General features: G+C 39.6%; 1 protein-coding gene across 6 annotated transcripts; it reads right to left on the reverse strand.

Moving 5' to 3' along the window:
* Window positions 1-159: 159 nt before the first annotated feature.
* Window positions 160-12,219, reverse strand: rbck1 (RanBP-type and C3HC4-type zinc finger containing 1). Of its 6 annotated transcripts, XM_083668351.1 has the most exons (14): window positions 12,106-12,179; window positions 11,908-11,972; window positions 11,725-11,769; window positions 11,389-11,533; window positions 10,768-10,864; window positions 9,508-9,706; window positions 8,906-9,021; window positions 8,448-8,621; window positions 7,376-7,536; window positions 7,018-7,129; window positions 5,857-6,036; window positions 4,670-4,768; window positions 4,140-4,283; window positions 160-2,385 (listed from the first exon to the last, which is right to left on the reverse strand). In XM_083668351.1, the coding sequence occupies exons 3-14, from the start codon at window positions 11,759-11,761 to the stop codon at window positions 2,305-2,307; spliced, it is 1,545 nt and encodes a 514-aa protein (XP_083524477.1). In that variant the 5' UTR covers window positions 11,762-11,769; window positions 11,908-11,972; window positions 12,106-12,179; the 3' UTR covers window positions 160-2,304. The 6 variants fall into 6 exon arrangements, with proteins under 6 accessions (XP_083524477.1, XP_083524480.1, XP_083524476.1 ...); XM_083668354.1 differs by lacking the exon at window positions 11,908-11,972 and having other exon boundaries at window positions 9,508-9,670; window positions 12,106-12,219; XM_083668350.1 differs by lacking the exon at window positions 11,908-11,972 and having other exon boundaries at window positions 12,106-12,219.
* Window positions 12,220-13,563: the final 1,344 nt, after the last annotated feature.

Genomic DNA, 13,563 nt, shown 5'->3' on the forward strand with positions numbered 1-13,563 from the left:
TTTCTGCCTAATGCTCTGAAACTCCTTGGTTTGGTTCCTGCAAGAGCAACACAGTTACTGTAGCTCTGTTTCTTTGGATATTCATCTGATACCATGTTATTATCATTATTATTATAACTTTAGTCTACTTACACACTGATAAACTAAACAAGGGAACACCATGAGACACCATCCCTTTATTCACTTCATCAGAAAACAGATGTTATTCCTTCAAAGTGGAAATAATGCTTTACATTCAGCACCCTAGAACATCCAGTTGACAGGCACTGGGAACACATTTATAATTGTAAACATTTACAATGGTAATATCCTTCTGAAAATAGCTGTTGAAAAGAATATAGGTCTTGATACTGCAATGTGTTCAAGAATAAGCAGAACAGAGGAAGCTAAGAGAAAGTCAACTTGGATTACATGACTGAACTGTTGAAACTTAATAGAATTACAAGACAATACAACCTTGAGGAAAGGTTAAACCCAACTGCAGATAATATTAATAGGCTCAGTAAATGTACACAGTTGGTCAAGATGATGTGTAGTTAGCTTATAGCACACTTTCTCATCACAATATTAAAGTGAACTGTATCGATTCAGGAAGTAAATTGAATTGCAAGCAAGAATGGATAAATCCTCATTGAAAATAAATTCAACTCTTCAATTATTTGATTTGAATTACAGTTGAGCTGAATTGACTGAAATCCAATGGTATTGATCCCATATCTGATTAGTATCAGTTTTATTCATCTATAGTAGTAATGCTTCGAAGGCACATTGATAAATGGCTCATATTATATACATGCATTATCATGCTGGAAGTAGCCATTAGAAGATGGGTAAATTGTGGCCATGAAGGGATGCACATGGTCAGTAACAATACTCAAATAGGCTATGGCATTCAAGCGATGATTGATTGGTATTAATGGGCCAAAGTGTGCCAAGAAAACATTCCCTATACCACTACAACACCTCCACCATGAGAAGGTGTACAGGTGTTCCTAATAAAGTGCTCAGTAAGTGTATTTTCCCCAGAATATCTACATGGAAGACAATATTCATTCAGTGTATGAGACTCTTAACATCCAATAAAAACTTGTGTAAAAAGGAACATATGTCAAAGATATTCAACAACAATCAACTTGAATTTACATCACAAACTTATTTTGGTGGTGATAAGATATTAACAAATTGTACGCCATGTAGTGCAAGATAAAGATGGAAATCAGGTAATAAAAGTAGTGGTACATTAACACTAAAGTCGAACGCAAATGGAGTCACTAATTGGCAATGGTAGTAATACCTCAACACTTTCTTAATTTTTACAATTTAAATGTAATTCTTGGCTTTGTTTCACAAATCAATTACAGTTGCACATTCTCCAATCATGATAAGGCGCTGGCGAAGTGTGCCTGCCTGGACTGAAAACAAAGCTGCCTGCTCCAGACATGTTAGCTACTGTACCAACAACCTACACAGTAGTTGACCACCAGCTAGCTAAGACTTAATTTGCTTCACAAATAATGTCAAAACTTCAGTTTGTGCAACATTGTTGTTGCCCTGAGATAAAGATGCATAACAAAAAGTAATTTTAGCCCAATGTTAACATAACCACCAATCACATCAAGACCAGAAGGAACCCTGTATCGTTACTACACTCTAATGGCCGCATTTAAGTCCATACGCAGGCGTATTGACAAACGGTGGTAACTGGTGAAAATACCACAATGCTGAATCACCATCTCGTCTGCACTCAGGTGGGTGGAATAGCGGTAATAGAGGTGTGTTCTTGACAATGAGCAGGTGAAGTGCCATCTGGTGCGCTGAAAAAATTCTGGCCTTGAAAATAGCACTTATATTTCAAACACCACTGCGCCACCACCAGCGCCCGCAATTGTGCTAAGACTGTTTTTTATGCCTAACCCTAACCCAGTTCCAACAGAATTAAGGATTTATTTGGAAATTATAAAGTTCCTTTGAAGAGAGATCAGTCAGTGTCTTAACACACTGAGCAGTTTAAAATATTGGTCCTTGCCTCCCTGGACATATACACTGAATGCTAAATGTTCTGTCTGCTAATCAGTGCTGCAATTAACATCAGACTATATTACTCATGCTACTTGCAACCAAATAGCTAGCTGCAGTATTGCAAACTACACCCTGTCATTCTAAAATGTCATTTATTTGGGGTGAATCTGCGCATTACTGCAGGGCTGTTTAGTGGACAGAAAATGTGGCTCTCAGTGTGTGTCCCCATGTAGATTCAGATGTAGACAACTGGTCCTCAGTGCCTTTGCTGAGGACGAGGAGGTCTCAGTGACAGTTCTGGCAGTTGGGGTGACAGGGGGCCCCATTTACTCGACACCCACAGCCCCCGGACTTGTCCCCAGAGCCCTGCAAAGGAGAAGCACATACCCTAGTTACACTCACAGTACATACACAGCCCTGTCATTTCACTACAACTATTACAGTTTATCTCCATTGGTTGAGCATATTTCTTGAAACATTTCTTCCAAAACAGTTAACACGTTCCCCTGAACAATCAACGCATTTGCCAAAACACCACTACATTTCTTTTGCAAAATGCTCTATAACTCTTAAAACTTAGAATGCATGTCATAAAAGCAAATCAGTGCATCAAAACAATATCCTTTGTCATCTAATGAAATGTTCAATCCACCATTTATTTCCTAATGACACACTAAATAGTGACTATAACCATCAATATGCATTGCAGGTTGGACAACTTTCATTTGAAAACTAAGGTGAAAAACTGAATAATAAAATAAGAATAGTGAAATAAGAATTTCACTTATATTGTTTATAGTTTATGGTACTGCACCTGTTACAGAGAATAGTATACAGTATATTCACTGTAATATATTATATATACTGTATATATGAATATAAATTAAACTAAAATATTCAGAATCAAGCAGGTAGTTACAACAACAAAAATTGCATTACTGTAGAACACAAATGATGATGAGGTTCCACTCAGTTGTGCAGGATATCATCATATTACAGTGCCTTCGGAAAGTATTCAGACCCCTTCATTTTTTCCACATTTTGTAGTGTTATAGACTCAATTTAAAATGGATTAAATTAAAAGAATGACAAAGCAAAAACAGGTTTTTAGAAATTTCAGTAAATGTATTAATATTGAAATACAGAAATGCCTCATGTATATAAGTATTCAGACCCTTTGCTATGAGATTCCTATGCAAATCAGTGACCCTATAAAAACAAAGATATTAATTCCAAAATTACATGAACTATTATCCTTGCATTAAGATGGCCTCAATTCAACTTATTGAGTGATTTGTTGATGACATTTTAGCTAATTTTAAAAGTGTCATAGCAAAGGGTCTGAATACTTATGTACATGAGGTATTTCAATTTTAATAAATTTACTGAAATTTCTAAAAAACAGTTTTCACTTTGTCATTCTGGGGTATTGTGTGTGGATTGATGGCACTTATTATTCATTTTTTTTATTTAATCCATTTTAAATTGAGTCTATAATACAACAAAAAGTGGAAAAAGTGAAGGGGTCTAAATACTTTCCGAAGGCATTGTAGGCTATCTAGCTGACACTCAGTTCAACAGAATATCAATAAAGGACTCTACTGTCTGTCACCATACAAACCTACAGTGCAGAGAGAAACTATGTGAACCCCAAGTATGACAACATGTTTACTGTTAGCTTGTTTTGGTTTGCCATTGCCAATAGTTCACATACTTATTCACAAAGGCCATTTTGGTTATTAATTTTGAACTATTTCAATACATTTTGTTTCACTTTGAATGTGTGGAGTAGATTGTGTAGAAGGGTTAGGGTTAGGGTGATATATGATATACACCATAATTACACTCCACTTTCATCACGGTGGTTTATATGAGCATGAGAGATGATGATGTAGTCCTATGGTCAGAGTCAGGGTTAGAATGAGGTTCAGGGTCAGGGTCAGTTTTAGGGTCAGGTTTGGGGTTCAGGGTCAGGTTTGGGATTCAGGATCAGTCTTAGGGATCAGTCTTAGGTTCTGGGTCAGTCTTAGGGTCAGGGTCAGGCTTTGGGTTAGAACTAGGATCAGGGTCAGTGTTCAGATCAGGGTCAGGTTCAGTGTTAGGTTCAGGTTGGGCCTTACCTGGGGGCCCCAGCGAGCCTGCCTGGTGACCCAGCAGATCTCTGTCTTACACATCAGGCAGCAGATCCAGTCACAGCCGTCCTTCTTCTGCACTATGACCTTACACTTGGGGCAGAACATGGCCTCCCTGCTCTGCAGTAAGGCCTACAAACACAGCAGCAGGAGAACAACGTTAGCTGTTAACAATAGACATCATCTCACAGTTACGTGTCCAGGGCTTGTTTGCTCCAAAACAGGTTCTGCAGGACACTGGTCATGGATGGACCAAAAGCCAAAAGGGGTCCCAAAAATAGTCAAAAATAATAAAATTACTTTACTGGACAAAAAAAGTCACACCTCCCCATGCCCATGAGCAGAAGTTAATTTTGCCACAGTTTGCTAGTCTAAAACGTGTGGCTTGTGTGGTTTAATCAGACAATACATTTATTTATATTATATCATGAGTATGATGACCATGGAGTCAACACTCAAGCAAACATGTAAGGTAAACACTTGGCAACTAAACATGGATAGTGTACTGTTGCCATTACCTCCAGCATCTGTGTGGTTTGTTTGGCCGCTACGTCATTCTCAGCTCTGATCCGGAGGTCATCTTGGTACTCTTTGCAATTCATGTCTTTGTGGATAGCCTTCAAAAGAGATTGAAAATGTATATCACCAGGCTTAAGGGGTCTGAAAACTTTCCGAAGGCACTGTATATGTGGACGAGGCAGGTTTCAACCTTGCAAAAACAAGGGGCCATGGCAGAAATATCATCGGATACTGTGCCATCATCAACGTCCCGGGACGATGTGGTGGCAACATAACAATGTGTGCTGCTATTAGTCAAAACGGCGTCCTTCACCATCATGTAATCCTAGACCCACACAACACTGCACCCATTATCACATTTCTGGACACCCTCCACAACAGACTAATTCCTAATGACCAGGGGCCAGAGCAGCCCAGGTACGTTATAATCTGGGACAATGTTAGTTTACACTGGGCTGCTTTGGTCCACAATTGGTTCACAGGTCACCCACTTTTCATCGCACTCAATCTCCCCCCATACTCTCCGTTCTTGAATCCTATTGAAGAATTCTTCTCTGCATGGCGTTGGAAGGAGCATGATCGCCAATGTGTTTCTAAAATAACACAAATTGTGTCAGAGTCCAAATATATATGGACATAACTGTATTTGCGAAACATCTATGTTTGCCTTATAAAGGGTTCATAGAGGCTTCATGGGACCTTAAAAGTGGTTAATTATTTGTTTAAAGGGTTGATTCAGGATTTAAAACTCATAGTCAGATGGTTCCTTACCTTGAAAGCAGTCTATGATCATAGAGAAACTTTAATCCATGGTTCAGAGTTTTTTAAATTATTAACTTCAGCAAACTTTTGCCACCGCTAACAATAAAGAAAATGCTCTGGGAGTGATGAAAACAGTTGTGGCACCAATCCCCTTTAAATGAACTCTCTGAGATGGTTGGAATTTAGTTTGAGGTGATTTGGAGTGTATTTTTGTTAGTGGTGGCTAAAGTATTGGCTATTTAAACAACTAAACAATGGATTAAAGTTTCTCCTGGCTAATAGACTACTTTCAAGGTAAGGAACCAACTGACTCAAAATTGAAAAATCCTGAACCAACCCTTTAACATTTCTATAAGAATTCGAGAGAGAGAGAGAGAGAGAGAGAGAGAGAGAGAGAGAGAGAGAGAGAGAGAGAGAGACTCACCTTGCAGAGGAGGCAGTTGGTCTTCTTGCAGAGCTCACAGTCAAACTCATTGACCTCGTCCTCGAAGATGCACCAGCCAGGACAGTCAGGGGTCTTACAGTGGTAACTATTCTCACTGCGTGACTCAGCGATACTCAGCCTCAGCTCCATAAACTTCTGGTGCTCCTCCTGAGAGAGGAGCTACACAGCACAAGGAGCAGACATAAGCAGCTTATAGTCATAGTCGATTACTTTGTTTTTGGTCTGGTATTGTGAAGGTTATAATTGTTGTGTATGTCTCTGTATGTGTACGTGTATCGATTGATGTGTCTTTGTAAGCTGTGTCTATGTCTATATACAGTGTCCTCCATGGGTATTGGAAAGAGGAAGCATTTTGTCTTCTTTTAGCTATATACTCCAACAGTCTGGATTTGAAATCTTTGGCTCAGAAAAACTTCCTAGTTGTTGGCATTGTTTTACTGTATGATGAAGTGCCATCCAATGAATTTTTAGGCATTTGCTTGTACTCGGGCAGACAAGATTTTTCTGTACACTTCAGAATACATTCTGCTTCTGTTGTCATCAATCATCAATTAAGACAAGTTAGCCAGTTCTAGTGGCAGCTATACATGCCCAAATCATAACACCCCCTCCACCATGTTTCTCAGATAAGGTGGTATGATGTAAATCTTAGGCAGATTCTTTTTTCTCCAAACTTTCCTCTTGCAATCACTCTGGTACATGATAATATTCTTCTCATCTGTCCACAATATCCTTTTCCAGACCTCTGCAAGCTTTTTAGGTACTTTTTAGCTAATTGTAACCTGACCTAACCATTTTCCCTTAAATGAAAAGCCTAGAATCAATTCCAGACATTGCCAGCTCTCTTATGCCTGCACAACTAATGTAATGGAACACACCTGACTAACCAGAAACCCCTGTCAAGCCAATTGTCCCATTATTTTTGGTGCCCTGCAATAGGGGGACTATGTACAAAAAGTTTTGTCATTTCTAAATGGTGAAACAAATATGTACACAAATACCATCAAATAAAAGCTGAGAATCTCTACTTTAACCTTTTCACTGTTTCCATTACTGTTCCATCTATCATTGCTCTATATAATATAGTGTCATGACTAGGTACAGATTGCTCTAGTGACTGTATGCCACACCATTACTTACTGATCTGATCTCTCTGTCCTGAAGCTTACAGTCACAGGTGTAGTTCACATCTGCAAAAGGGCAGGTCACCTCCGCGTCCATGTTATTCACAATGGTTCCTGTGAGACACACTCTGTTGACAAGATACAAGATGTGAAGATGTGAGGGCTTGTTCAACATGTCAATGCCTCTCAATTGCTAAGTTTAGATGTTTCATGTGTAGACTATGGCTTGAAATATATCTTAATATTCAAAATGTTTCATATCAATACAGAAAATAGGCTAGCAATTACTAAACAAAGTAATGGGGCAAATCAACACATAGTGTGCAAGAGTTGTGAGTCCTCTAGGGTACAAGGAGTAGTCTGTGTCATCATACTTGCAGAAGCTATGTAGGCACTCTCTGAGGGTGGCGCCCTCTCCTGGTGGGATGGGGCAAAAGCAAATTGGACAGTCCAGCTCTTCGTTGTTGGGGACAAGGCTGTGGGCATCAGTCTCCATCAGACTCTGAAAGTTCCTCTGGCGCTCCTCCTGTAGAGCCTTCATCACACCACAGCAAGAGAGAAACACACACTTACCAGCTGTAGAGGTTTGAACAGGTTCTTTCTGTTCATAAAGTTTGGAGTTAGGAGGCAACAAAGCATTCCAGGGTCTTGGAAAGGAAAGAGACGTTGCAGATGGGGTTGTAATTGTTCAGGGTCAAGACCGGGATTTATTGGGCTAACAGTGGCCATTGTGTATATTTGAGAGAACTGTACCATGAGAGAGGGATAAATGGAAGATGTCAGTGAGGTAGCGCACAGAGGTGTTGTTCAGCAGACAGCAGAGGGGCAGGTAGGAGAGGGGGACTTTGTTAGAGAGCTATACTGCCCTACAAAGGCAAAGCACAGTAACTGACAAAATGATAACTGATAAAAAAAAAAAATTGTCCTATGCACTGACATGGTTTTCCAGCACTCTCAGTTTTGACTCCAGCTACAGTACGACACTAGCTTAGTAGCTTTGTTTGGCCTACTGTACTTAAAACAATTGAAGTTGATATAGGTTCAGACAGGGAACGGACAGCTGAACCCACCTATGATGTTCCTGGGACCAGGCTTTAAAGAGCCGAGTTGCAACACTCCACCATAGTGGCAGTGTTTTTGCCACTGGCTATCCTAGTTACATTTTGGTTGTCCCACCCACCACCCTAGCTTCCACCTGCAGGTTTGCTCTGTGTTTTACCTACCTACAGGGGGTTTGAAATGTTTATGGGCTCCCCGCCTTATAATATTGTATTTAATGTTTGTTTAACTTCAGGTGGGGAGCTATATCAGAGCTGAGCCATCCACTTACGCCAAACCTAATGTATTTCTATTTTCATTAAACTTAAGCTTATTAAAACAACGGAAGTGTCCTGACTAAACCTGTGGAAGCTGGTGGAGGGAGAAATAGAAGGGTGCTGGTGGTACCTGTTGGTACTGTAGATTAGCCATCTCCTCCAGCTGTAGTCTGTTGGTCTCGTCCTCGTCTGGCTGGTAGATGTCCGGGACTTTATAACCTGCAGGTTTCTCAGATCCACACATCTCACAGCCGGGCCGCGTAGGCTTGTTCACGTACGTGCACTGAAGACAGGACCAGCCCACCTGCTCATTCACACACACGCACACGCACACGCACACGCACACGCACACGCACACACACAGAGGTGGTTAACTGTATATAATAAAGCAATAATACATGAAAGGGTGTGCATTATTGTGATTATTGGCACAACGTTATGCAGTTGGCCTCATAATGTCAGGGTTATTGTTGATGACAGCAGGGCTAGAATGCACTTATAACCAGATTGTGTGGGCCGGATCTATGAAATTTCATAACAGATATTGTCATATGCGATTGATTGCATTGACATGCATTCTAGCCTTACCTTAGGTGGGCGAGGAGGGGGAACTGGCGGTTTGGGTTTAGGTGGTAGAGTTGGCTTGGCACATGCTCCTCCACCTTGCCCTCTGGGCACCAGCAGGTACATGGACTCAAGGATACCTAAACGGCAGCAAATCAATATGACAATAAGCTGCAAAAAGGTAGAAAATAATACTGTAGGAAAGGAAAATGGTCACTTCCCTCAATATCCGGTGCCACTCCTAGTCGCTAGTCATTTCAGTGTGTTGCTTGAAACACCTTTTTGCTGCTCCATGAAAATACAGCATCTTAGAGAACATTGTCTTAAGGATTCATACATAGGCATTCTTTTGATGGCAAATTCGCTCATCTAAATGTCACCACTGTACCAAATTATGAAGAAGAAGAAAGAAGAAGTGCCTGGTTTTGGTTACTGTAGGTTGGTGTGAATGAACCTGTGTCTGCTGCATGCCACAAGACAGTGTAAGCCAGCTGAGCTTAAGCCCAGACATTAGCTGGGGCTTGGGGATGTTAGTGCATGTCTGCAGATCTCAGGCAAGGTTATTCATCACGTGTGCGAGATTCATTGACACAAACCACATCTGTTCAACGAGGGAGTGTCCTTACCGGCAATGCGCCGCTGCTCCTCTTCCTGGTGCTGCTGCTGACGACTAAGGTTGGCCGTCTGGGCGGACCTGATGTACAAGAAGATCTGGTCTCCGCTCTGTCTCACGCCGTGGCAGTACAGAGTCTCAGAGTCCCGCGCCAGGCGCTTCCCAATGACCCAGCGCTGCAGCGAGGGGTGGAAGCCATATATATTACTGACCTGCAGAGAGAACGTTCAAGAGGCCACATGGAGGGGGTTTGAGACTTTGTCATTTCTGCAAACTGTCAAAGAGTGGGTCAGCAACAAAAATGTAAACAACGAGCAAATGCATTTCCATGTGTACATTGCACTTGATTTCTCTTGCAACTCTGGAATGCTCAATGAATGACATTCCATGACAGCAGCATTACTTTTTCAAAAACAATGACTTGAAACTAGTCTCCGATAACAAAACAAAAACATAAATCCATAATTGTTACAATTGATATAAATCATCATGAATCAAAGTCTAATAGCGTTTTTACACTTTATCAGTCGCTTTCATTTTTGTTTCGACACCAGTATTCACTTATTAACTTTTACTTACTACAAGGTCAAACAAAAACCTAATACAACTTCAGATCTGAGTAATATGGGAAAGTAGACATTTTGACAGACTTGGTCTCCCCTATATTTCATTAGGCCATACAAACTTAATTAATTGTTTGTAATGGATGCCCTGCTTCACTTCTTTCTTTTTTTTCTCATTAGAAATAATTTAAAAAAAAACAGTTGAATAAGCCTGGTATAGGTCTACCCCTGGATTTGGATAAATATGACTTGTAAATAGCATGATGAGGTAATTACAACTGTCTCACCTTTCCATAACCAAAACAGCAATGACTTAAGCTAAGATCTAGCCTAGGGACCCCAAATGCATTCATGTTAATGTATTTATTAATCAGACCGAAATGTATCATAATATTTCTCATACTTTTCATGTTTATCCATCTAAGCTGGATATTCATACACTATTTGTATTTTTTTTGTCGCTTGCTCACCTTACTTTTCTGAAAATGTAATCTGTTAATGAATTAATCAAGTTTGCATGGCCTTATTTGAAATTAGAACGTTACATATTATTCTATTATTAGTATCAGGGAGAATTTCATGAACATGTATTCTATTCACACAGAGAACTATGACAAAAACAACAATGGCATTGTTCACATTTCTGTTTAAAACAACTGCTGATTAAGTTGCCTGTTTAGGCATAGACTCTGTATCTATGCAACGTTTACCTCATCTTTCAGATCTGAAATGGTCATTCCAAGTGTTACAGGGATGGTGACAGGGATGTATGTATCAGACTGTCCATCTCCCACTCTCACCGTCAACCTGAGGCAAAAAGCACCAAAACAGATATGACAATGTCAGACACAACACACATACATATTACGTACATATTTATCGCCATTGTTTGTTTGGTTTCCGAAGAACATTAAAGTGAGAGTTATGTTGGAAGGATTGCATGTAATTATCACACAACTTACAGTACATGGTAATTACACAAGCCATTCCACTTGTACTACACATATACTACAACTTACACATATACTCACACTCACACAGACGTGCACTCACACACTTACTTATTATTCAGTTTTTCTGCTGCTATTCTGTGACACCTTATGCTATTGCTATTGTTATTGTTATTCTTCCTTTTTTATTATCATGACATGCACTGTTAATTGTTATTGTCTGATTGTTGCGTTGTTGAGGAGTTGCTTGCCCTAAAGCATTTCATTACACTGTATCTTGTATATTGTGTAAATTACCATTACAATTAGATTTTTGACTTGTACTACACAGGTATAAAAGGGATATAAAGTCTTTCACAGAGAAAACAACACTCAACATACTTAATAGTGTCCTGAGAAAAAGCCTCTGGGGATATCCTCACAGACACAGGGACACACAGCTCTGCCAGCCGCTCTGAACACCTCTTGGCTTCCTCTTTGTCTCCCGTACTGATGGCCTCACTCAACAGGCGGGCTATGTCCTCCGCTGTCAGAGAACATTGAACATGTGTTGATTGAGAGAACACAGTTGAAGTGCAATTTCTGGCAATGGCATTGAAAGAGTGGAAGTGAGCAGTCACACTGTCTCATATGCATTACTCGTCAGCCATCGCTCAACCTGCCTGACAGGGCTAATCTGGTCACAAACACGTTCTCTAACCTTACTGTTATACATACCCTCTTTTAAGTTGCTTCTAACATCAGGAGATGTCATACTTTGACCTATCAGACATGAAAAACAAAAGCAGTTCAGTAAAAAGTTGTTGGTAAGGAATAGATTACAGTGAAAATGAATATGGCCACTTTGACTGCATAACCCTTGCATAAGAAACACGGGATGTTATACTGCTGATACCTCACCCACTAGTATCGAGGCTACCCCACTTCGTAAGGAAATTCTCGAAATGAGTAGTCAGTAGAATCAGCTGATCGTGTGGGTGAAAGATCACTGCTTGTCAATAAGGGCCATACGTGATGATAGCGACGCCTTCTCTAACATACACGTACGGCACAGGACCACCAAAAGAAGCTCTATCTGTCGTCTACAGTTAAACTTACCTTTGACTGCAGCCAAAAGCTCGGAAAAGTCCACTGTGAACGTTGTAATGACTATATGCTATTTGTTTTTCTTCCATGTGCTATTTTCTATAAGTACAAAATGAAAAGTGAAACTAAACTTAACTTCAGGAAGTACGTTTTTAAAGGAGCCCTAGCCTCTCAGTTAAACATCTGTAATGACTTTCAGTCTAGTGTGGACCACAGTAACATAACAATAATGTTTGGTTAACCACACAAATGAATGCAATTGATCGCAGTCAAAAGCAACTTGTAGATGATTCTCATAAGGCTCAATGCACCATGAACCAGGTTCAAATATTTCATTGGGTTTTCTTGATCATATTTAAATGAAGCGTGTGCGTTTTTGTACCAATTATTAGTGGGTTTGCTTCAGCAAGTCCAACTATTGTTATTGCTCATACTTTTTGTTATTTTTATTATTACAATTATTCTTTTTCGGTATGCTACTCCTCCTATAGCTTTTAAGCTATTCACACCAATCAAACGTTAAAACGTGCAGAGAGGTCTAACTTGAGTTGCTTACATTTATATTTTTCAAACTCATTATATTTTTGACACTATTCAGCTTTTTGTGATTCAAAAACTCCTATCTTTTAACATGGTGGAATGTTGATTTAAGTCAACATTCTGAGAGCCCCATTGTTACTGCAACTGCTATGGAACTTTCACAATTGAATAAAAACAACAGGAGACCTTAACACTATCTATCTATCTATCTATCTATCTATCTATCTATCTATCTATCTATCTATCTATCTATCTATCTATCTATCAAACATTCTACCCATCCAACCAACCAACCAAACCTGTCCATCCAACCAATCTTTAACTTCAAGATTCAAGATTTCTTTATTTGTCACGTGCATACAAGTATACAGTGAAATGCAAAAATGCAAAAATTCATCCCCTACCATCATAAGACTATCTCACTTTCTTTCACTTTTACTACCCAGCAAATCTATCTATCTATCGAAACATCTTTAAACCTTTCCACTACCAAAATAATACTTTGGAAGCCCACAAAGTTTCTTCTGGAACTTTGTTTTCTAGTTGACATGTATTATATTATGTAGATGTATATACTACGGTAAGAGTACCAACGCCCCATTTGGTGGGGTCGGGTGGGTAGGGCTGATGTCAGATATCACAGCCTCTAGCCTCATTGCCACTTAGCCTCGCACAGCTTACAAAATGTATTGTTTTATTGTTCTATTTTGTACATTTGTAAATTTGTTATTGCCATGTTGTTAATTTTTTGCTATTTTGTAAATTTCTTGTCAATATTTGCTATTGTTTTTATGTCCCATGCACCAACCTCACCAAGTCAATTTCCTGTTTGTGCAAATATACTTGGCCAAATAAAAGAATTCTGATTCTGATTCTACTACGTCTGTCATGTATGTGTATACAGTATGTTAGTACCCTGGTACTACCCTG

This window comes from Argentina silus (genome assembly GCF_951799395.1).
Source record: "Argentina silus genome assembly, chromosome: 4".
NCBI lineage: Eukaryota > Metazoa > Chordata > Actinopteri > Argentiniformes > Argentinidae > Argentina > Argentina silus.